We start from the raw sequence: 25,588 nt of genomic DNA on the forward strand, positions 1-25,588 counted from the left end.
TTGCATGTGGTTTTCCAGTTTTTCCAACGCTTTCTCTTGAAGAGGCTATTCTTGCCCCATTGCGTAGTCTTGGCACCCTTGGCAAAGAGCAGTTGATCACATGAATGTGGATTTCTTTGTGGGCTCTCTACTCTATTCCATTGGTCTATACGTTGGCCTTGAAGGCCAGTGCCATAATGTGATATATTTTGAAGTCAGAAAGTGTGGTACCTTTACTTTTGTTCTTTTTCAAGAGTGATTTGTCTATTTCTGGTCTTTTGTGGTTCCATATTTAATTTTAGAATTGTTTTTCTATTTCTATAAAAACGACTTTGGGATTTTGATAGGGATTGCATTGAATCTATAGATCACTTTTGGTAGTATGGACATTTTAACAATATTGAGTCTTCCAATCCATGAACATGGGATGTCTTTTCATTTGTTTGTGCCTTGTTTAATTTGCTGCAATATGTTGTACTTTTCAGTGTACAATTCTTTCACCCCCTTAGTTAATTTATTCCTAAGTATTTTATTCTTTTTGGTGCTGTTCCAATTTGGATTGTTTACCTGGTTTCCTTTTCAAATGGCTTGTTGTTAATGAATAGAAACACAACTGATTTTTGTAGGTTCATTTTGTATCCTGCAACTTCACTGAATTTGATTATTCTGTTTTTTTTAATGGATTCTTTAGAGTTTTCTGTAAATAAAATCTTGTCATCATCAGACACAACTTTACATCTCCCTTTCCTATTTGGATATGTTTTATTTTTTATTTATTTACTTTTTTGGCTAATTGCTCTCCCATTACTAGTGGAAGAGAAGTGGGGAGAGTGAGCGTCCTTGCCTTATTCTTGATCCTGGAGGAGATGTTTTGTTTTTCACCATTGAGTATGATGTTAGCTGGGGGCTTGTCATATGTGGTCTTTATTATGTTTGGACAGTTTTCTCCTGCTCCGAGTTTGTTAAGAGTTTAGTCATGAAATAGTGTTAAATTTGGCGAAGTTGTTTTTATGCAACTATTGAGAGGACCTTGTGTTTTATTCTTTATTTTTTTTAACATGGTGTATCACATTAATGGATTTTCATATGTTGAGCCATTCTTGCAGCCCAGGAGTAAATGCCATTTGGTCATGGCATAGGGTCCTTGAACATGCTGTTGGGCTTGGTTTGCTGGTGTTTTGTTGAGGATTTTTTGCATCAACTTATGTTAGAAATATTGGCCTGTAATTTTCTTTTCCTGCAGGGGTGTGTTGTGTTTCATTTTTATTGGTCTCAGAGCATATTCTAATTTTCTTTTGATTTCTTCTTTAACACAATGGTTGTTCAAGAGTTGTTTAATTTCCAGGCACAACTGTACTTGAGCAACAAAAAAAAGGGGGGGAGGAAAAAAAGTTATTTAATTTCCACATATTTGTGTACTTTCCAATTTTCTTTCTGCTGTTGAGTTCTAGTTTTATTCCGTTGTGGTCAAAAAAATATTTGGCATGATCTTTTAAAATGATTTTATTTACTTAGACTTCCGCCAAGATGGAGGCATAGGTGGAAACACTGTGCCTTCTCCCACAACCAAGTTTGAATACAACAAAGGTTTGGAAAACAAGGACACAGCCAAAGAAGAGAAAATTGAATTGTATGGAAGTCCGACAACAACGAACCATTCAACCAGGACAGTAAGAGGAGCGGAGCCAGCAGCGGAGCAGGGAAAGGCAAGAAAGATCCCCCGACCCCAGGCATGCAGGCAGCCCAGACCCAGTTGGGGTGCGGGGCAGACTGACCGCAGTCGCACATTCGCGCACAATGAGACAGACCGTACAGGCCCCAGCATTCAAACCCAGTGGTGGAGGGCTGACGGCGGTGGCACACTCGCGTGCAGTGGGACGAAACATGTGGGTCCGGTGATGGCAGCAGCTGTGGCACCGGTGGGGGCCGCAGTGGCGGGAGGTAGCAGACGGGACGCCATTGCTCCTCTTTGACCCCACCCCCACATACAGCATCACAACCCATCGACTGAGTTGCCCTGCTCTGGTGAACACCTAGGGCTCCGATCCTGATACGTAACAGGCAGGAACAATCCAAAAGATGGCTCAAGAAGAACTCAAAGCCCCAGAGCCAATAACTCTAAGCGACCAGGAGATAGCCAGCCTCTCAGATGCATAGTTCAAAACACTGGTCATCAGGATGCTCACAGAACTGGTTGATTATAGTCACAAATTAGAGGAACATATGAAGGCTAAACTAATTGAAATGAAGGGAGGTGCATAGGAAACCAATAGTGATGGAAAGGAAACTGGGACTCAAATCAATGGAATGGACAAGAAGGAAGAACAAAACATCCCACCAGAAAGGAATGAAGAAATGAGAATTCAAAAAAATGAGGAGAGGCTTAGGAACCTCCAGGACATCTTTAAACGTTCCAACATCCGGATTATAGGGGTACCAGAAGGGGGAAAGAAACAGCCACGAGTGGAAAACTTATTTGAACAAATAATAAAGGAGAACTTCCCCAGTCTGGCAAAGGAAATAGACTTCCAGGAAATCCAGGAAGCTCAGAGAGTCCCAAAGAAGTTGGACCCAAGAAGGAACACACCAAGGCACATCATAATTACATTAGCCAAGACTAAAATGAAGGAGAGAATCCTAGAAGCAGCAAGGGATAAGGGGACAGTCACCTACAAAGGAGTACCCATCAGACTGTCAGCGGATTTCTCAAAAGAGACCTTACAGGCAAGAAGGGGCTGGAAAGAAGTATTCCAAGTCATGAAATCCAAAGACCTACAGCCAAGATTGCTTTATCCAGCAAAACTTTCATTTAGAATGGAAGGACAGATAAAGTGCTTCTCAGATAAGGTCAAGTTCAAGGAGTTCATCATCACCAAGCCCTTATTATATGAAATGCTAAAGGGACTTATATAAGAAAAAGAAGATGAAAAATATGAACAGTGAAAGGACAGCAAACTCACAGTTATTAACAACCACACCTAAAACAAAAGCAAATCAAGAGGACAGCTAGATCAGGAATGGAACCATAGAAATGAAGAACACATGGAGGGTTAGCAACAGGGGAGTGGGAGGAGGAGAAGGGGGGAGAAGGTACAGAAAATAGCATAGACAGTAGGTAGAAAATAGATAGTGGGGAGGGCAAGAATAGTGGGGGGAAGTATAGAATCTAATGAACTTGAGACATGTGGTTATAAACTAAGGCGGGGAGAATGGTGGGGGAGGGGGTGTTCCAAGTGGAGGGGAATGAAGCGGAGGAATAGAACAACTGTAATGGTATAATCAATAAAATATATATATTAAAAAAAACGATTTTATTTACTTGTTTTTAGAGAGAGGGAAAGGGAGAAAGAGAGGGAGAGAAACAACAGTGTTGTCTTGCACACCCCCTACTGGGAACCTGGCCTGCAACCCAGACATGTGCCTTGACTGGGAATTGAACCATCGACCTTTGGTTCAAAGGCCAGCACTCAATCCACTGAGCCACACCAGCCAGGGCTGGTATTATTTTAATTTTCTCAAATTTGTTAAGACTTTGTGACCTCATTTGTGATCTATCCTGGGCAGAATGGAAGCTGCTTCTCATCCCAGAGCTTCATGCTCCAATCTCACCATGGAATCTGGCTGAAGCTAGTCTCCAGGGACCACATCCTTGCTTAACTTTTATACTTCCCTGTTGTATCTAATTCCCCATCCTGAGCGCCTTCCTTCAATAAAGCTCTTGTACCTGAATTTCTTTCTCAGGCTGTTTCTAGGGAAACTGACCTAAGGTAAGAAGAAAACTGATGACGCAGTAGATGGAGAACAAAAGCAGGGACAAATTAGTGAGTGAACAAAGGCCCTAGGTCTCCTCCACCCCTGCCTTCCCGATCCAAGAAGCCCAGTTTTGTCCTTTCATAGGAAAATGGCTGGATGAGTGAATGAATGACATCCCTGAGACTTTCTAGTTGGGGACACAGCTAACTTAGATAAAACATGTCCCACACTGTAACAGAATGCATTGCAGTGACCTTAGAGGAGGAAGTAAATTTTTCCCACTTAGGTTTGTCTATTCACCCCACCCCACCCCCAAATATTCTCAGGCACAGAGAAGCAGGCACATGCTGCTGTGCTCATCAAACCCTTCCCCTTCCGTGTCCTGGTTATAATACTTCTCCGGGACATTATATTCTTTTCTGAATCCCCAGCCCAAAGCAGAGGGCCTGGCACTAGTGAATGCAGCAGATCCTCAAATAACGTAGATTTGTTCAGTGTGGTTTTGTTATAACACTGATGGAGGGGGGAAGCACTTCGCAACCATGGCCACCGTCTGTGTGGGTCTTCTCGGGGGGTCCCCAGTTTCCTCCCGCATCCCGAAGATGTGGGTGTCCATGCTGTCCCAGTCGGAGTGTGGTGTGGGTATGAGGGCACCCTGCAATGAAAGGGCCGAAGGGTGTCCTGTGGGGGAGGGGTCCCACCCTGTGCTCTGAGGTTGAGGGAGAGGTGCCAGCCACCTGACCCTAAACTGGAATAAGCAGGTTGGAAAAGGATGATCCTATTTGCTTTTATTAATCTTTCTTATGTGTATGTAGAGTTCACATTTTCCCCAATGTTTAATATTAGAAGTGTTTTGGGGTGTTTGGAAGTTTGGTGATGTTTTTGTGACCAGAAATCTGCTATAGTAACTAAACTCTTATTTATATCATTTAGCCTGTGGTAAAGTTGGTTTCATTATTCGTAGCTTCCCTTGAATCACACTTTACAAGAACCTGTGGGGACATGTTAAGGGATGTTAAGACTTACTGTATTCTATCAGCAGCTACTGCGTGAATGTGGGAAGGTGGGAGAGCATGGAAAGGATAGAAGGAGAATACCGGGAGGGAGGAAGAAGACTTCACTCGAACTGCTCAGAGAAGGGGTTCTCGGGAGCCAGGGCACTGAGCGGTGGGCATCAAGAACCATATGAAAAGCTCCAAGGCCTGTCAGACTTTGAGGTCTGAGTCCCAGCCCAGGGCGGTGGCCTCTGGAGGGCGCAGGACCTAATAGCCGTCCAACAAGCTGATTGGGAAAAGTCGTTTGAGCGCAGCACCCAATGGGGTTTTCCTTCTGGGGAAAGGACAGCTCTGCCGCTGCTGCAGTCCTGTCCCGTGGAGCGCGAGCGCGGGAGCGCAGGAGAGCGCGGGAGCACAGGGCTCCGGAGGGAGGGAGGCTCCAGGACTCAGATTTCTCCCCGGGCAGAGGGCACTGTGATTAGCCCGAGTGGTCTTCCTGGAACTGTGCACGGGACAGATTGGACGCCTTCAGGCGGGACAAGGGTGAGTCTGGGGGTCGTCCTGGGGCTCAAGGGGAGTGGACTGCAGTTGGATGCCTGGACTGGGAGGGGAGATGCGGTGTGAGTGGTGGTGGCAGGGGAGGCTGTTGAGGGTGGTGGAGTGGTGACCCACTGCTGGATTTCCTTGAACTCAGGACTGAGTTGGTTTCAGTTTCTCTGCAATGGTGGGGAGCTGCTTGCTCGGGTGTCTGACTCCCTTCTGCCAAAGAGGACGTGGGATGGGGTGGGGTGGGGGTCGGAGGGGCCTCGGAACCCGCTCAGAAAACTGCCCAGGAAACCCAAGACAGACAAACTCCAGGTTGTCTGTGGCGTAAACTGGCGAGATAGATAATTCCAGAACTTAATAATTCCCTCTTCCTATTCTGGGATCCATTTTAGGCACAAGGAGAAAGAGTACTATCTCATCAAAAAAGGGGTGCCTCATACTTTTTTATTTTTTCTTTTTTTTTTTTGAGAAGAGGAAATGATATTAGATTACTTTTTTCCAGGGAATTTTTAGAGGACGTTTATTAAAGCTGGGGACAGTGAAACAAGGAAGGGCTTGGCATAGAAGAAGCGACAGGAGAGGAACTAGGTGGGGAAATGAGCCTAGGCTGGCTGTTTTGGCCAAGAGGTCAGAGAAAAGGGGGTCTTGGGGGCAGGGGCAGGGGGTTAGCCCAGAGGAGCTGCTGCTGCCCAGTGCTCCCTGGCTGCAAGCCTCCTGGGGACCCTTAGGGTTTAGGAGATGCCCACCTGTGGGGGAAGGAGGGGGGAAGGGGAAGGGGCAGCCACGCTCCTGGGAGGAAGGGTAGCAGAGTATTTATGGATATATAGTTTTAGTACCATTTAATGACTTTTCACTTTTAAAAATAGTAACTTTTTCCCCTCCTTGTTGGCAGCTTTACACCCTATGTATAGCACAGCAGTGAACATCTTAGTATCCAACTAGCAATACACGTTCAAGCTTTTCTACAGCATAAGTTCCTGGAAATTCACATTGTGGAGTCAAAATATATAGTTCCTTTTATCCGTTTGATATCTTTATCAGTACTTTATAGTTCCTTTTATCCGTTTGATATCTTTATCAGTACTTAATAAGTCCTAAGCAATTTCAGTAATTACAATTTTTAACATATTTTAATCTTATAGGTAAGCCCTCTTATTTATTTATTTTTAAATCCTGGTTATCCCTACTAATTTCCTCTTTGAAATTAACTTTAAGATCATTTAGTTTCAATACCAAAATACACCATTGGGAGTTCTACCGAAATTGCATTAAATTGGGTTTAAATTTGAGGACTGTCAGGATTATCATTTCTAATCTTCCCAGCTGGAACTATAACAGTTCTCTTCATTTCTTCAAGCTTTGTTTTGTGTGGTCTTCTTCATACTGCATCATCACTTTTCCTGTACATGTATTGTTTTAAATTGTCACTTTTATGAGTGAAGTGTTTTCCCTGTTATCTTTTCTGATTAGTTATTGCTGAGATGTAGATTTTTGATGAAGCTGGTAGTGAGGTAACTGGAGCCTGATGCCGTGAAACTGAAATCCACAAGATTCCTTGAACCACACTCTCACATCTGCTTTTGTCTCCAGCGGACCAGAGAAAAGTGTAAAAGCCCATCCATTGCCCTCATGGGTCCCAAGAAATGGCCTTGAAGGCATCTGCTTAGCAACTGGGAATAACTGGGTCGCCTGAGATCCACTGAGTCTTTTTAGTTATTATGCCTTAGTACCTGTTACTCCCCTTGCCAGATCGGTATAACTTTAAGGCAAGAAAAACAAAAGTATATCAATTGGTTGCTTAGTTGGTTTCACTTCTGCTAGTTTCTTATGCAGGCTTTAACCCCAGATTTGGGTTTCAGGCCAATTTCGTCATCCAAACTGTTGTCTGATCTGTAAAATGGTGATGATAGGTGTCCCATCTGCTTCATTGAGCTGTTGAGATGAACTCTGTGTAAAAGTACTTTGGAAACTGTTTCCATGGTCTTGTACTTATTTCTATGCAACTTCCCTGAGCCTCAGTATCTCCATCTACAGAGATGGACAGTGAGCTCATGGTTCCAAAGCACTTAGCATATAGTGAGTATAGAGATTTGTGGTCATTGTCATTATCATCATTCATTACTGAACCCAGTGGCCTTTAGTTACAGGTACTACTTTAGTACTAAAGGTACAACAGGTATTACTGTAGCAAATTTAATTCAAACTAGCTTAATAGTAAGGAAGGTTACTGGTTCATGAAACATGTAACTGAGAAATGGGGTAAACTTCAGAATCGGTTCAAACCAGTAGCTGAGTGCTGTCAAGGACTCAGATCCCACCCTTTTCTTTGCATTCTGTCATTTGTAGGTTGCCTGTTCCCAAGGCTTTAGGATTGGGGCCCCATGCTTTCTAGTTATACTCAGATAATAGAGAGAGTTAGAGGAGCTGCCTTCCTAGGCCGCCTTAGGGGATCCAGGAATCTCCCAGCAAACATTCCCCTCCACTCAAGTGAGCCCAGGTGCCCAGTTTTGAATTGATCACTGCAACAGGCTATTAGGAATTGTCTGATGGTTTGATCAAGATTTTCAACCCCTGCACTATTGACATTTTGGGCTGGATAATTCTTTGTTGTGGAGGGCCTGTCCAATGCATCGCAGCACCCCAACACCTACCCGGTATATGTAAAGAGCACCCCTCTCCCAGTCGTAGTGATCAAAAATGTCTCCACACGGAGCAGAAATCCCCTGGAAGGCAAAATCGCCTTCAATAGAGAACCACTAGTTTAGATATATCAACTTTAACTCCTAGAACCAGGGATGGGGCCAGCTCCCTTCAAACGCATTGCTGAATGGAGGAGAAGCAGACAGTCACTTAAGATCTAGGAATTATAGGAAGCAGAGAAGCAGTGGGCGCTGCAAAGGTGTCACAGATGTCCACCACCATTCCTCTGGGACTGGACATTCCCCGAGGCTTTAGTGCAGATGCCTCTGAGGGGGCAGCATGCACAACATGAAGTCTTACTGATGCCGAGGCCAATGGGGAGGCTATGACAAATGTACAGCTTGCTAAAAACACAACAGAGAGAGTGGGAGGCCAGGACTAGGGAGACAAGGTGCTCAAGCATTGGAAAAGCGGTAGAAAGGAAAAGTGGAGATTGACAGAAACCAACTTCTAGTACAATCCTGAATGTCCTTGGCCAACTGTGGCCAAGGTTGCAAACGGGGGCTTCACAGGCAGTATCCAGGTAGTCATATTTTATTTGACCCCCAGAGTGTTAGACTGCGCAGTTTTTAAAGCATTTTTTACTTGGTTGCAAGATTTTAAATCAAGAGCTTTGACATAAAAATCCAGATTTCTGACTTCTCCTTTAAAAGTGCAAGGTCATCCACCACTGGGCTCTTTATCTTTGCCAAGTAACTCTGGCCTTTTTCAGATGGGCCCTGAGCTTTCCAGCTCACCATGCTGTGGTCACCCCTATACCTTGGCAGGATAATTTGTTAGAATAGGTAAACTGACATAATGAATAAACCCCAAGATATAATGGTTCAAGTGAAATAGAAGTTTATTTTTCATTCACTTAACAGTCCATGGTAGATGGTCCAGGTCTGTGAGCAGCCTTCTTCCAAGTGATGATTCAGGGATCCAGGAGTCTGCCTTCTTGAGGCTCCACCTTCCTTCTTGGGGCCTTACCCCTGCCCCCCAGGGCTGTGTCATCCAATGCATCCAGCTGATAGTGTGTAGAGGAGACGAACCTGCCTCAGTTCAAAGTAGTACATAACATATCCACCACACCCCATTGGTGAGAACTAGTCACATGGCCACATCACGCCTCAGGGAAGGCTGGGAGATACAGTCCTAGGTGGGCCTAGGCTGACACTTTTCGGCCACAATGTTATTATGGAGGGGCAGAACAGATTTTGGTGGACAGCAAACCATCTCTGCCTTACATGAAATTGTGGGGAGACTTCTTCAGCAATTCCAGTCACAGACACTCTTGAGTCCAGTAGTAAATATGCAGAAGATTCTGAGGCTCTAACAAATTTCATCAGTTTCTTCCAGGTATGGATAAATTGGGGGCTGTCATCTCCTTAGGCCAGTTCGTGTACAACCAGTGTGACATGATGCAGCACTGCAAGGGACAGTGCCGGCGTCTAAAGAGCCGGATCCAAGGCCTGCTGCAGCCCCTGCAAGAGCTCCAGGACCGAGACAGGAACCTGCCCGACATGATCACCACTGCCCTGGACAAATTCCAGGCTGTCTTAGAGAAAGCTAAGAAGCAGATAGATAATTTTAGTAGTAAATCCAATGTCTTTAAGTTTATGACTGCAGGGAGGGACAAAGTACTCTTTAAAGACATAAACAAAGAGTTGAATGATGTCCACGAGGAGCTCTCACTGGGGCTTCAGGTGTATCAGTTGGTGCCTACTTCAAGCAACAGCCAAGGAGTGAGCTGGGAGCAGGAAGATAAGCAGGATGCAGAGGAAGACTGGCAAGTCCTCCAAAGCCTAAGTGGTAAGGTTTATTTTTGGACATTTTTGTCTCATTTTTTCCTCTTCTTTTAAAAAAAATTTCATTTACTTATTTTCAGAGAGAGAGGAGAGGGAGAGAAACATTGCTGAGCAAGAGAAACATCGATTGGTTGCCTCTTGCACCCCCCAAACTGGGGTCCTGGCCTACAACCCAGGTATGTGCCTTGACGGGGAATCAAACTGGTGATCCTTTAGTTCACAGGCTGGCACTCAATCTGCTGAGCCACACCAGCCAGAGCTAGTCTCATTCTGATTTACCGAAGGAGCAGGAAGGCTGAAGAAGTTTGAACAAGTGTTTATTCATATGACTCAGAACTCCGAACATCCCTGGGCCCAGATATGGTGGGGGCCAGAGTCAAGGAGTGGTGAGGTTGTTGACACTAATAAGTCTTCTTTACCTCTCTATTCTCTCTGTGATATGACACCTGGAATTCCAGGAACTAATTCCTTCCAGCCTTAGTTTCTCCAGGACCTTTTGTTAATATGTAAATTACCCAGGGGGAATTAACTAACTAACTAACTAACTAAGCAAACATGAATTGAGTACAGTCATGCACTACTTAATGATGGGGATACAGTCTAAGAAATGTACCATTAGGCAATTTCGTCGATGTGTGAACATCAGAGTGCACTTACACAATCCTGGATGGTCTGGCCTGCTGCACACCTGGGCTGCATGGCACCGCCTGTTGCTCCGAGGACACAGGCTGAACAGCACGCCACCGCACAAGCCAACACAAAATTAGGTCAAGCGCAGGGGAATAGGATGCAATCAAGAGACACAGTCAACACAAGATACAGGAAGTTATTACTGGCATAACAGGGCATGCTGTCTTACAAGAAACTTTTTTTACAAGTAGAAAGAGTACACTCTAAAATAATGATAAAGAGTATAGTATAGTCCTGGCTGGTGTGGCTCAGTAGATTGGGTGCCAGCCTATGAACCAAGGGGTTGCCAGGTCAATTCCCAGTCAGGGCGCATGCCTGGGTTGCAGGCCAGGTCCCTGATAGGGTGCGTGCGAGAAGCAACCACACATTGATGTTTCTGTCCCTCTCTTTCTCCCTCCCTTTCCCTCTGTGTAAAGTTAAATTACAATTTTTTTAAAAGTGTAGTACAGTAAATACATAAACCAGTAACCTAGTCATTTATTTTCAAGTATTATGTAGTGTACATGATTGTATGTGCTGTACTTTCATACGACTGGTAACGCAGTAGGTTTGTTTAACCAGCATCACCCCAAACACATACGCAGTGTGCTGTGCTGCAACATCACTAGGCCACAGTAATCTTTCAGCTCCATTATAATCTATGGACCACCGTGGTATATGCTGTCCATCACTGACTGAAACATTGCTATGAGGCACGTGACTATATCTGCCATATGCCAGGTACTGTTCTAAGTGTTTGAGATACAGCCCGGAGCAAAGTGGACAAGATCTTGGCCTTCATGGGACATACAGTCTGCATCTAGCAGGCTCAGTAAGTCGTTTTACCTAATAGCAATGTAGGTCATAAGCAGGGCAATGAAATAGAAGGTGACCGTGGGTGCAGACTGAGTGTTCAGGGAAAGCCTCTGGCTGGGTGATGTTGGAATGAACACTCTGAACAACAGAAGAAGCAGACCCTATGAAGAGGAGGGAAGGGAACCTTCCCAGCAGAGAAAATGGGATGCAAAGGCCCTGAGATGAGAATCAATGTGGCAAGTGCCAGGAACAGCTGGAAGGCCAGGATGGCTTTGCTGTGGTAGGCACAGAAGAGGGAGCAGTTCGAGATGAACAAGGCCAGGAGATACAGAAGCAAGGTCATGCAGGGCCGTGAAGGCATGATGAGAAATTTAGATTTTGTTCTAAGAGTCATAGGAAGCCAGTGAAGGGAGGTCCTTAACCATGGGCCTGTCCTGAGCTGATTTGTATCGAAGGAGCATCACATGGGCTGTCCTGTGGCAATGGACTGCAGTGGTACATGTTAGTTCCTGCACTAATACTGCATACCAAACCGTCCCAAAACTCAGAGGCTTAAAACAATAGTCATTAATTCTCCTGCTTGCAGACCTGGGCCTATTGGGGTTCTCCTAATATCAGGAGGGCTTGGCTCCAGGCAGCGGGTCTAATTTGAGTCTGTTTAATAGTGTCTCATTCTGGAGCCAAGCCTATAGGAGCAGTGAGTACCTGGAGAATGTTCTTCCTGTAGCAGAAATGCAAGAAGGCAAGCCCAGCACTGCCAGCACCTTTCAAGTTTCTACTTGTATCCTCTCATATTCAAAGCAAGTGATATAGCCAAGCCCAATGTGAAGGGGCAGGGAAGTGCAGTGTGCCCACTATGAAGCTGTGGCTGGGTATGGATGTATCATATTACCATAAAGGAGTGAGGAATTGGGACCAATAATTTAACATACCCCATGGGGCAAGAGTAATAGTGTGAGCCCAATTAGGAGACCAGTTTGATGGCAGTGGCTTGAACTAGAGTCAAGAACTAAGCCACCCTTGAACTAGGTGGCTTAGTGGAAGACAAGACTCTAAGGAGATGAAACAGGCTGAGTTGGAGTATGGGTGACAATGGAGCCAGGGCCATCAGAAGAGGGAACGGAGTGGAAGGATGGAAGAAATGTGGTTTCTTTACCCCTTTGCAGATCCTTGTGTTATGAATTCCAAACTGTTTCCTTTTGCAAGGATTGTGGGTGGAGAGAGAGGAGGTGAGGAGAGGGTGAAGGACACTTGAATGAACCCTCTGGGCCCTGGAGCCCAGCGGAATAACGGATCTGCCCCCTTGATGTGGAGGGTGGTCCATCCCCAGTCAGGTCAGCAGGAGACACTCCAATAGGACAAACCGGGTCTGGAGGAGACCTGTGGGCAAAATGGGTCCTTTTGGGGATGGGGGAAAGTGAGACACCTGGAATCCCCCAACCAAACACCCAACAGGGAGAAAGAGAATCAGGGATGGGGGGTGGGTTGTGTGTGCAGAGGCTGACCCAGCTGAAAGGCAGGAGTGGGCCCCAGCCTCCTGACCTTCAGCACTTTCGGTCCGCTTCCTGGTGGAAGCGGGAGGCATGTTGGTGTCATCAACTTGGAGAACAGGATTTACTTTCTGTTCTTGCTTTTCAGTTTTTAAGAAACATTTTAATCAAGGAATACATTAACATAGTACAAGAAGTACAAAAAGGGCCCAGCACGAGAAGTAAATGCCCTTTCGCCTTTGACCCTCTCACCCTTGGCCTCAAGGGGCCTGTTTCCTTCCTAGAAACAATCTCCCCCCGCCCCCGCCCAGATTCCTAAACAGCTTTCCAGATACTGATGTATGTAGATTTTCCTGTCACTGTTACAGTCAGCAGCATCCTATGTACACTGTTCTGCTTCTTGCTTTTCTCTTTAAACCTTGAATACCCTTCCATACAAATTCCCATAGGGTTATCGAGTATTCCTTGGTATATATGGACCAGATATATTTAAGCAGCTCTCTATTGATGAACATTTAAGTTGTGTCCAATTTTTCCCAACTGTAAATAATCCTGCCTTAAGTGTCTTTGAATACATTTCAGAATACCTTTACAACATTTCCTATGAGCAGATCTAATTGCTGTGTCAAAAAGTACAGGCATTTTCGATTTTGAGAGAGACTGCCAGTTCCCCACAGAGGTTAAGAAAGAGGTTGTCTTTCCTACCACAGTGTATGAGATGGGCTGTTTCTCCACACTTCGCTCCATCAGAGACTTTCCTGGTTTTAGCACTGAAGGTCCCATGTCCTTAGAACTCCTCAGCGCAGGAAAACAGGGACAGTTGGCCACCCTATATAGTGTTTTTATCAATTTTTAAATGTATTTATGAATATATAAATAAGGATAGCCCTAGCTGGTATGGCTCAGTGGGTTAAGCCCTGGCCTGTGAGCTGAAAGGTCGCTGGTTTGATTCCCAATCAGGGCACGTGCCTGGGTTGCGGGCCAGGTCCCCAGGTGAGGGTGTGCGAGTGGCAACTGATCAAATGCGTTTCTCCCTCACTTCACCTCACTCTAAAATAACTAACTAATTAACTAAGTAAATAAATAGTCTTTAAATAAGGATAGATTAGATTATACTGTGGTTTTAAAAACTCAGTGTCTTAAAGAAAGAAAAGTTTATTTCCTAGTCAGGCAAAGTCCACGAGACTCTCCAAGGTAGCTGCCCTCTCCAGGACTTTGCAACATCACAGCACTTTCGTGTGGACACAAGCTTCCGTGACATTTCTTTCACTTCACTTCTGGGCCAAAGCAAGTCACAAGGCCGTGCCTACAGGCACTTACCATGTGCTTAGAAGTAGAAAGCTGAATATTCATGAGCTGTAGTGGTAATTCCTACTACAATGAATGTGATAGGTAAAGAAAAAGGGCGGGGGATCTCCATATGCTTTTAATGAGCATTTCTGAGTATTTGCTACTCTCTGTTTTCTGCAGGAAGTGAAAGTATTGAAGCTTCAGTGAAAAAATTGGAAATCGATGTGGATAAAATCTTTGAGAATGAAAAGAAAAAAATCATGAGGACCATTAGGCATTGTGAGTTACCTTGTGCCCTGCCACTTCTGACTGTCCCCAAGCCAGAAGTCATTTGTTTAGCAGGAATCCAGCCTGCCCCCACCCCCATCCCTGTTCGTTTTCTGGGCTGGATGGTTGGAGACAGCCCATGGCTTTGAGGTGTGCTCAGGACCAGCCCAGGCTTCTTTCTATGGAGTAGCGTTTGAAGGGACCTTCTTGACTAGCAAGGTATCTACTAGCACCTCTCTATGTGCTGACAACTTCCTCTAATAGCCTCAAAGCTTCATTTGCTGAATTTCTGAGAACAAATTCAAATCAGATTTAAAATACTCCTGCATCACTCTGTATCTGACCGATGTGCATCTGCTTTATGCCAAAACCTTGTGCCTAGAGAAAAGCAAAATGCAGAGAAAGACCCTGCCTTTCAGAAGCTCACAACCACAGGGCAGAGGAAAGGAGAGGAAAGAGAGACATGTGAATACATACCAGCAATGTAATTACTGAGCTTGAAGTGTGTATTCAATTAGAGTTGAAATGACTAGACACAATGCTAAATGTTGAAGTGCCAAGTTCAAGTGGCAGTAGGAGTAAGAACTCCAAATTGAGAGAGATGGATTGAGATGGAGGTTTAGGCTGGAGAGATGGGATTTGAAGAGGAGGGAAAGAAAGTGCATGACGTATTTTTGATAACCATCCAGTGCCTCTGCTGATTGCTCAGAGGCACTGGCACCTCTCCCCCTAGATGAGTCAATCAGAAGCTCCAAGGTTGCTCCAGACCAGCTTTGCTTCATGGCATAGAGCTTCCCACTCACACGTTTCCTAAGACACCTCTTCCCATAGGACGCCTTCCTCAGCTCACTGACTCTTTATTTCCTTTGGTCGTACACGGTCAGACTTACAGAAATGCATAGAGAAGATCCCGGAATATCAAACCAAGGAGATTAAGAAGGAAGAGATTTCAGAACTCGATGGGATCCCGTTAAGGGAAAATGAATTCAGCAAAGTTTTTAAAGGAAAATACTACCAATCTTCAGTGGCCATAAAAGTATTCAAAAACATTCAGGCCAAAAACATTGGGTAAGTCGTTTTGTATAGTTCTCACGTGTATCATTCCACTTCCTCCCTATAACTCCCCAAGGAGAGAAGCATACTGTCTATTTTCAGGTGGGGGAATTGTGCCCCAAAAGGTTATGTGACTTGCCCTCTATTCTTAAGGAGCAGAGCCCAGACTTAAATGCATGACTTCCTTCAGTTCCACAAACTTTTCTCTTTTATTCATGAATTTAGTTATTTTTAAAAAGTTAGTCCCTTCCATTTCTGTTTCTCAGTTCCCCATCCCCTGCAGAGACAATAAAGAATGTTTTGTTTGTACGTGTTTTTGCAAAATGTAGGTTATTATACACACGTGAATTTTTAACTTTCACAAATGGCAGTATTATAAGTCTGTTGCCTACTATTCTTACCTTTTTCACTCAGCATCATGGAACATGTGTTATACTTGTAGCCCTTTCCTCCTGACGGCCGACTGGTGTGGATCCATATTTTACCTATTTTTCCAATGATGGAACCCAACCAATTTCTAACTTTCTCCCACTGAAAAGAATACTACTGTAATACCCTTTTATGGATCTGTATAAGCATTTCTTCGGGCTGTGTCGCCAGGAGAGGAACCAATGGATCACGGGGCGTGTGTATGTGACACTGACTGAGTGGGTCCAGGTCAGTCTTCAGGATGGGCAGTACAGGCCCATACTCCCTCCGGCAGTTAGTGAGAGTTCCATGCTTACATGTCTCCGTGTACCCTTGGTATTAACCAGCTTTCTAATTTTTGCCATCCTTATGGTTATAAAGTAACATCTTATCGTTATTTTAATTTGCATTTCTGTTTACTAATGAATTTGAACATTTATTCATATGCCTTAGCTATTTGGGCTTCCACTTCTCTGTATTACCTGTTCATATCCTCTGCCCTTCTTTCTGTCACAAGCTGCCATTTTTATCAATTTGAAGATCCTCATATTTTGTGGAAATTAATCATTTATAAGCTTTAGATATTGCAACGGTCATCAAAGTATTTCCTATACTTTAATTTTGTTGGTGGTGTCCATCAACAGACATCCTACATTTTGATATTATCAGTTCAACCAAAGTTTTTTTATTTGTGTTCTTGAGGTGCTCTTCCCCACCCCGAGGTGCTCTAAATTTCTTCTGTGAACTTTACAGTTTTATCTTTCCCATTTAGGCTTTCATCCTCCTGGAATTGCCTTTGTAGGTCCCATTACATGGGGCCTAGTTTTGTTTTTATCTGTACACAGTGAGTCCCTTTTCTCTACACCATCTAGTAAATGTTCTTCTGCATTGATTTGTGGTGCCACATTTATTGTTTGTTAAGTTTCTGTTTAGACAACAGATCTGGCTCTGACCTCTCTATTTTATTCCACCGGTCACTTTGTCTTTGCACTGACAACCCTGTGTTTTGTTCTGTTTTGTTTTATTATGACTTTGTTGTACTTCTCATTATCTAGTCCTCTTCTTGACTCTTCTTTCTCGGGTTGACTAAGCTAAATAAGTAACACATTCCTCAATGTACACATTGAAATTTTGATTAGGATAGTATTTTTAAACAACTTTATTGAAATATCATTTACATACCATAAGGTTCACCCATTTAAAGTGTATACTTTAATAGCTTTTAATATATTGCCATAAAGTGATTTTAGAACATTTTTGTCATCCCAGAGAGAAACCCTGTACCCATTTGCAGTCACGCCCCATACGTTTTCACCCCTATCACCTCTGGCCCTAGACAACTACTAATCTACTTTCCATCTGTATGGATTTGCTTGTCCTTTTTAAAATAATTTTTTAATATTTTATTTATTATTCTTTATTTTTAGAGAGGGAGGAAGGGAAGGAGAAAGAGAGGGAGAGCAATACTGATGTGCAATAAAAACATTGCCGTCACTGGCCTGCAGCCCAGGTGTGCACCCTGACTGGGAGTCCAACCAGTGACCTCTCAGTTTGCAGGCCGACACTTAGTCCCCTGAGACACACCAGCCAGGGGTGGATTTGCCTGTTCTCGATATTTCATATAAATGAAATAATGTGGTATGTGACCTAGCTCCTTTCACCTAGCATGATACTTCCAAGGTGAATTTATGTTGTAGCATGTATCACACATGGTAATTCTGCCACCAAACATCTTAGGGGTTCCACACTCTGCCATCAGTGGCCAAATTCATCGCAGCACCAGTTCTCACCCCAGGAGACGCTGCCTAGCCCTCAGGTCGCCACCCCCCACACACACACACAGGTGGTCCTTACACTAAATGTTCTCCAAGGGACCTTCCAGTCCTGGAATCCTAATTGTCCTTTATATCCCCACAGAGCAGTGAGGCACACTTTCAATAATGAGATCAGAACCATGAAGAAGTTTGATTCTCCTAACATCCTGCGTATATTTGGGATTTGCATTGATGAAACAGGTAAGGAGTGCTTCTGGGTTTGGTCCTCCTTTTGTGGTGTCATATCCCTTCCATGTTAGAATGCATTGCATTTTTAAAGAACAGCTGAAAGAGTGGGGTTTACATGGTATTGTTATTATCAGTGTTAATTTTTTTTATATCCCATGATGTAGGTTCCTATCCCCTTCCAGGAAAGGAGGGATTGAATTTGGCTTCAGCCCGAGGGCTGGTTTGCACTAATGTGGCCACATCTTTTCCTACCAATCCACTGGCAACCCAGGAGGGTCTTGTTCAGATGCTGGCCTGAGTGATGGATACATTTTGTTTCAATAAAACATTATAAAGCTGACTGACCAGAATAAGGAATCTACCCTTGATCATCATTAGTGTAGATCAAACCTAAAATCTCAGTTGATCTGCCCCTTTACCAAGAACCTCATGCATCAGGTTCTTTTTAATCTTTATTTTTTAATGTGGCTGCATTCTATCTCATAGCATGTCCTCTCCTGTGGGTTATGTTTTGTTGCTCTTGCCTATAGAGGGGACACAGCAACTCCTATTTTATCACTTCTAGAAGTTTCTCCATAGCCTCAGGGGACTAAAGGAAAACTTCCAGTGATGTTTGTCATCCTGGGTGGCAGCTGAGGTGACTGACCCACTTTTTGTGTGTGGGTTCTTATATCTTAGGCCCATAACCTGGGACCTGTGCTCTGGTCTGACCTCCCCTTACCAGCCCCCATGGTACGTGCATCATTCATTCCTTCCACATACATTTATGAAGTTTGTGAGCACTGTGTGAACAAAACAGATCCTGCCTCCTGGGGGCTTACACCTGAGTGGGGGAGGCATGACAGATAACTAAGAGAAATATATAATCACGACATGCCAAATATGATGGAGAAGAGGTGTGGGAACTCTGTGGGTATTGGACCCATTCAATGACGTCAAGATGCAAACTGTGTGAGAAGGGGTAGAAGGTGGGAGAGCAATGGTGTGGAGCTGAGTCTGTCTCTGTAGAGGCAGGGGGAGATGGATGCAGAGTAAGGACCTCTCAGTGGGGCTGATCTTCTTTCCTTCAGTGACCCCACCTCAATTCTCCATGGTCATGGAGTACTGTGAGCTTGGGACCTTGAGGGAGCTGCTGGATCAGAAAAAGGACCTCAGTTTTGCTAAGCGCATCGTCCTGGTCGTGGGAGCAGCCAGAGGCTTATACAGGTACCACGTGGGTTGAAAGCTGCCAGGACAAACGGAATGAGTCTGCCTCCCTTACTGACAGCCCCAGAGATGGTGATAAAACAGGTTGGAAGCCCCAGGTAGTCTCTGCTTCCTTGAGTTGTATTGTGACTTAGTTTGATTAGAATACCCTAGACAGAAGGGGGAAGGGACGCTTAACCCAGTGAAGCACCGGATCACACAACCGAAGGCTGCTCTTGTGGAGTTGGACAGGCCTTACTCTTAAGTAAGGCCTTACTCACTATTGCCAGGTCTAGTGAAGAGGAAATATAAGGTGCTCAATTAAATTTGAATTTCAGATAAGCAATAATAATTTTTTAAATATAAGTGTATATCCCAAATATTACCTAACACATACTTTTACTAAAATTTCAGATAACATAAAATAATTTTTAGTAGAAGTATGTCCCATGCAATTTTGAGACATACTTATGCTAAAAAAATTCATTGATTATCAAAACTTCAAAATCAACTGGGTGTCCTTTATTTTATCTGGCAACTCACCCTACCCTTACATGCAGAGTCTATGGTTTCTGTGGGGGGGCCCAGGGGCCCCCACAGGTCAGTCATTCACAAGCTACTTTCATGATTTTTACCATATCCACAATTCTGCCAGTATTATTTCCTTAATAATGTCCTTAAATTAGCTCACTATTTAAAAAAAAACAAATAAAATTAAAGGACACTTTCTATTACTATCATAAATCCAAAACCAGAATCACCTGCCACAAATAGGTGACCATAACTGAAACCAAAACAATGTTACTAAATTCTGTCTGGATAATGCTGCCTGCCAGTCTGTAACTCGGACCCACACTTCCTTTGTACAGAGGAGATTTAGAGAGGTATTGAAGACACCGGACGCCAAACTGAGACTCCCTCCTTAATGTAATCTGAACTTGAAAGGAGAATAGCTTTCTTACTATGTCATTTTGCATACCATATAGTCCATACTTTTGCAAATATAGCCCTAGCTATTTATTTTATATATAACTAATAACTAATGTTAATTAACAATTAATGTTAACTCAATTCCCTGCACTGGTGAGTTTTCTGAGAAGTAATTTGGGGCTGTAGCAGGTGCTGATAGTGCACCATCTGGCTGGTCTCAGATCCTTCTAAGCAGCTCTGCGCACTTACCCCCCATCTGGCTTACTTTGCTGTTTACAGCTCCCAGCTGCCATCTACAGATGAATTTCCATGGCCACTGGAACCCCTTCGCCCTCCTAGATAGCTAAAAGTGTCTAGGAGTTTGTGCCCACCTGTTTCTGCCCCTCTCCCCCTTGTCCCGTCTGTGGACGGAGAGCTACCCATGAGGAAGTCATGGTACTGATCAGCCTCATCCTCGTGGTAATGATTGTCAAGGCCCCCAGGAAGGTCTGTGCAAAGGTCACTAATGGTCCCTGCCTTTGGTTGTGTCAGGCTGCACCATTCAGAAACCCCGGAACTCCACAGAAGCATCAACAGCACGAACTTCCTGGTAACCAGCAGCTACCAAGTGAAGGTGAGCATGGCCTTCCAGGGGGCTCTTTGAGTTTGACTTCTGGGACCCTTTGGTGCTGGTAGAGGGACACCTGTTTCCCAGAAAGGCTGTGCCTCCTCGTTTCTCTGCCTTACCCTTAGAACTGAACTCAAATGTTTCTCTGCCTAGACAGCTTTCCATGCGTCCCCCAGAGGACAGATTCAATCCTGCCTGCTGTTATAATGCCTGTCTTCCCTCAGTGCCCACTTAGCAGGGATGGGCTAAGAGTCCTTTCCCTTTCGACGCCTGGACACCACTTCTACATTCCTCCAATATGCACCAGGGGGTCTTCTCAGGTCCAGCTGGGCATTTGGACTCACAGGACTAACGCAAGGCCACACTTTGCATTTGGAATCACTTAGAAGGTTACTGTGCAGGAAGCAGAGCTTGCCAACAGGGCAGCTGAGGGAGTCCCCACAGTTATCCAGGAGATACTCTCTTGGCCCTGCCCCAGGTGCTGGAGAAAGGCACTCTCCTCAAGTGGCTGTGGGGCCCACTAGCCCTAGAAGCCTCTTGACCCACAGAAGTCAATATTATCTTGTAGCGACTCCTCAGGCATATCTTCAAGTGTCCCCACAAGGGACATTCCAGTTAGAGAGGCTCCACAAGGCCCAGCATCCCTATCGGCTCTTTATAGTCCCCATACCCACTGTCCATAAGCATTTGCCAATCAGTGACCATTTTTTGTCATCAACAATATTACTTAGGAGCATAGGTGACAGTCTGCCTTTATCAGGTTCCCAGGGGAATGAACTAAAAAGTCCAATTCTCATACAGGAGAGGAAGCCCTTCACTCAATGTCCACAATTCCCAAATGCTAAAAGAATATTTTGTCATCCATAGATGGCTCTCTTCCAGCCTTATGACTGTCAGGGACAGCCCTCAAAAAACAGAAGACAGGTCTTTTCCGCCTCTCATGCCTTCCCTCCTCGCGGTGTGCTGTACGTGCTCCACTAGCACCATGTCTACGTTGCTCGTGGTCCTCGTCCTGCCTGACTACAACATTGTGCTGTTCAGCCTTTCGTCTCTGGCTTCATGGTGCCAGATGTCAGAGGATGTCAGTGCTCAGTAGACACGTCACGGAAAGGGGACGAACCCTCTGAATGTCTTATCCTTTTCCCGACCCTGCCCCTAGATTTGCACATCTGACTGAGTTCGGGGCTGGCAGCCCTCTGCACACTGGTGGTACTAATGACAGGTGTGCATGGAGCAAGGACATCTGCTCCCATTAATTATGCTGTTGCTTCTTCAAGAGCATGGCCTTGGCCATGCAGGGTCAATGGGGGTTACTCACAGTGGTCGTGTAAAAGCCAAAGGAACAGGCTGGCTCTTCTGTAGAATCAGATGGAACACAGGGGATGCCCCTATGGCATTTTTTATCCGCTTCTGAGAGAAAGAAATCCATGCAGCTCTGTGCACCTCTGTCCGCCCTCGCTTAGTGGAGCTGAGTCCTCACGTGAGAAAGCCCTGTGTCGAACACAGTAATGCCAGAACAACTACAACTTCCCAAGTCTTACAGGGGCTCTATAATGGTGATCTCAAGTAATCTCCACCACCCCATTTTATAGAGAAGAAAACGCTTTGTGTTTCTCTTGGTCAGTGTACCCTAATACCATATTTTGCTGCGTATAATGCACATGTTTTTGCCCAAATTTTTGAGGGAAAAGGAAGGATGCATATTATACATGGGTAGTACTAGTTCTGTATCTATATAAATATTTTTCATTCTTTTATTTATGCTTATGTATTAATAGTGTAGCTTTAGAAAGCCATAACAATATCGATATGCAAAGTGATACCCTGGAATACGAGTTTTGTTTCCAAATATAAATAAATAATTGAATTTAAAAATTAAAACAAAAGATTTTTTTTCCTGAAAGTTTGGGCCAAAAATATAGGTGTGCATTATACACAGCAAAATACAGTACACTGAACCCATAATGCCAGCCAGTAGGGTGGCCACACAGACAGAAGACTCCACTGGAGATACTTCTCAAGATTAAAAGAACATCCGATGACAATGAGGTGTGGCACCAACCTCCCGCCCACTACCCCCACCCCGAGACTGGTGTTGTTTCATTCCATCTCCTTCTATTCACCTCTCTACTTTAGCTTTCAGGATTTGAGTTGAGCAAAACTAAGACTTCCATCAGTAGAGCAACCAAGAGAAAAGAAGCAGAGAGAAGCAGTTCCTCAGCATATGTCTCGCCTGAAAGACTGGAAAATGTGTATAGTAAATATGACATAAAAACTGAAATATACAGGTATGTTCTTGTTCTGGCACAGACTCTAGCTCAGATGAGCAGGACAGGACAGTCCAAGTCAAACGCCACATCCACGGACCATCATAATCTAGTCTATTGAGTGGAATTGGTTGGCAATCACAAAGTTCACTGAAGTTTCTAGAAATGGCTAAGGGGTGTGGATAAATCAGAAACACTACGATTGCTCAGTTTCTTGGTTTTCTTTCAGCTTTGGAATTGTCCTCTGGGAAATTGTCACTGGGAAGATCCCGTTTGAAGGTAACCAGCATAAAGGCTAGCTCAGGTGGTGCTGGGATAGGGTCCCTTTCCAACAGACTAGAAAATTCCCGTCAGTGCTGTCCCGTGTGCTTTGTTCTCCCATGTGGGCACCGCCTGGGCCGGTCAATGAAGTCATTAGAAGCTCTTGTTTCTTCAGTACTCAAAGTCCCTCATCTGATGCCAGCCACCATCATCCAGAGGGGCGTGTGAGTGCCGGAGCAATATATCAACCTCCCATCCTGTTGTTTCCATACCAGGCTGTGACTCTAAGAAGATCTACCAGCTGGTGGCTGTGAGCCGGTACCAGGAGCCACTGGGTGAAGAGTGCCCTTTGGAGTTGCAGAAGATCATTGATGATTGTCGGGCCTATGAGCCCTCCAGGCGTCCCTGTGTTAGTGGTAGGCTCCTCTCTACTCTAAAGAACATGATCCATATGTGTTTCAGATTTGTGAAAGATTTCCTTTGTGGTCCATAGCAGGGATGACTTTGCCCCTCCGGGAACATTTGGCAATGTCTAGAGATATTTTTGGTTGTCACAACTCAGGGGAGATGGGGTGGGGTAGGGCATACTACTGGCATCTAGTAGGTAGATGCTATTCAACATCGTACAATGCAGAAGACAGCCCCCTACAACAAAGAATTCTACAGCCCAAATGTCAACAGTACAGGACTTCAGAAGCCCTGTGCTAAGGGACATTGTTTAGTCTAAAGTGGGTTGGGAAGGTAGATTACTGCCCCCCACTTTCGTCTCCAGACCTCCCTCCCTCCCTTCCTTCCTGTTCTATGTTGCCTTACAACCCAGGATCTGCCTGGTATTAGAGAATCTAATACATGAGACTAATTCATACTAAGATGTGAATTTAGCCCTCCTTTTTATTTGAGTAGCTACTTGTATTTGAGAAGTTGACCGAGAAAGAGGGAACTTCGAATCACAAAGACATAAATGCAGATGGTGGTTTAGGCTCCAGCGGGACCAAGGGGAGTGTAGTTTCTTCCCTACTGTGCAGTGTAGAAACTCCTTTGTGCTTCTAGCTTGGCCTTCAGCTCCCTTCTCTCATCTAACTCTCTGTTCATTCATTCACAGAAATCTTAGAGAAACTGTCTAACTTTTATAAAGCTGAGGATTGAAATGGAAACTAAGGAGTCCCCGAACAAGAAGCTGGAAGAGGTGCAAGCTGGGCACCTTCCTCTCCCCATCCATTGGCATGAGTTATTTGTGGGCACAGGGAGGCAGCACTTCTCAGTCACAAATAGAAAACAGTTCCAGTCATGCAGGGCATACCCCCTCCAAACGATACTGTCAAAAATACACCTCTGATAGTGACTGTGATAAATGTTTTATAAAAGCCTATCTCTCTTGCCCTGACTGGTGTGGCTCAGTTAGTGGGGCATCATCCAGCAAAGCAAAACGTTGTCAGTTCAATTCCCCGTCAGGGCATATGCCTGGGTTCTGTCCCCAGCTGGGGCATGTACCAGAGACAACCGATTGGTGTTTCTCTCTCACATCAATGTTTCTCTCTCTCCCTCTCTTTCTCCCTCTCTTTCCTTCTCTTTCAAAACAAATAAAGTTCCTTTTAAAAAACATTTCCCTCTGTATCTACACCTCTTGGCACTGTGACTTTGCAGCTCCTCCCATCACAAGATGGAGTCTGTCTATTCATGAAACTAATGTATTATTGTACATTAATTATACTTCTATGGAAGAGAACTATTCTTTCTTACAAACAAATATTTATAAATGATGTGACTGGCTTTGTCCAATAAAAATGCAGAAGCGATGGTGTACCTATTCCAAGATGAGGCTCCAAGAGATCTTACAAATCTCCCCTCCGTGTCTTGGGTCCCTACCCAGACATGAACCAGGCTGGTATGCTGGAGGATGAGAGACCACGTGGGCCAGAGATAACCTATCCCAGCTGAGGTCACACTAGACCACCTGGCCCAGTAGCTGGGCCACCAACTGACCCAGTCACACTCTGAGTGAGTCAAGACCAGAAGAACCACAAAACTGAGCCAGATCAAATTGCTCATTAACAAAATTATGATCTAAATAAATTATTATTGTATTAAGCCACTAAGTTTTGGGGTGACTTGTTACACAATAGTGGTAACTGAGGAAACACTTTAATTCTTCCTCTTGCCCATTGAATAAAATATAAACTCCCTATTTGGATACCTATGGCCTTGTAGCTCTGCCCCAACCTTATTTCCAATATCAAGTCCCAGAGTTCTCCTACCAGATAGTGCAATCTCTAATGCCTACAGTGTCTCCAGGGAAAGCTCATGAGTCAGCTGAGCTTGGAGGGGACTTCAGTGAACAGACGAGCTTAGTTAAGGACACCCTCTGCTCAACTCCAGCCCTTTATCATGTAGGAATGGGATCCCAGTGTTTCCAGAGCTTTCCATCTTGTCAAAAGAAGCTGGAAATTCATAGTTCTCTGTAAATTATTCATGTTTTTAAAGGTTAGCATCTAATCAAAAAGTACTTTAATGCCATATAGAACAAACAAAATATACTAGTCTAGGAACTCCCAGATTTTAGACTCTGCTAGATTCAGACCCAT

The 25,588-nt window shown here is 44.5% G+C and overlaps 1 protein-coding gene across 5 annotated transcripts; it reads left to right on the forward strand.

Moving 5' to 3' along the window:
- The first annotated feature begins 5,036 nt into the window (after positions 1-5,036).
- On the forward strand, positions 5,037-25,098 carry MLKL (mixed lineage kinase domain like pseudokinase). 5 transcript variants are annotated; one of them, XM_037063630.1, is made up of 13 exons: positions 5,038-5,270; positions 6,166-6,240; positions 9,300-9,764; positions 14,206-14,304; positions 14,353-14,356; positions 15,169-15,360; positions 17,671-17,768; positions 18,827-18,962; positions 20,403-20,484; positions 22,615-22,766; positions 22,975-23,024; positions 23,282-23,422; positions 24,109-25,098. In XM_037063630.1, exons 3-13 carry the CDS (start codon positions 9,314-9,316, stop codon positions 24,150-24,152), a joined length of 1,449 nt encoding a protein of 482 aa, XP_036919525.1. In that variant the 5' UTR covers positions 5,038-5,270; positions 6,166-6,240; positions 9,300-9,313; the 3' UTR covers positions 24,153-25,098. The 5 variants fall into 5 exon arrangements, with proteins under 5 accessions (XP_036919529.1, XP_036919525.1, XP_036919528.1 ...); XM_037063633.1 differs by lacking the exon at positions 14,353-14,356 and having other exon boundaries at positions 5,039-5,270; positions 15,177-15,360; XM_037063631.1 differs by lacking the exon at positions 6,166-6,240 and having other exon boundaries at positions 5,039-5,270; positions 9,302-9,764.
- The last annotated feature ends 490 nt before the right edge of the window (positions 25,099-25,588 follow it).

The sequence above is a fragment of the Sturnira hondurensis genome, unplaced genomic scaffold (genome assembly GCF_014824575.4).
Source record: "Sturnira hondurensis isolate 20B ecotype Veracruz unplaced genomic scaffold, ASM1482457v3 Scaffold0014745, whole genome shotgun sequence".
In the NCBI taxonomy this organism is placed as follows: Eukaryota; Metazoa; Chordata; class Mammalia; order Chiroptera; family Phyllostomidae; genus Sturnira; species Sturnira hondurensis.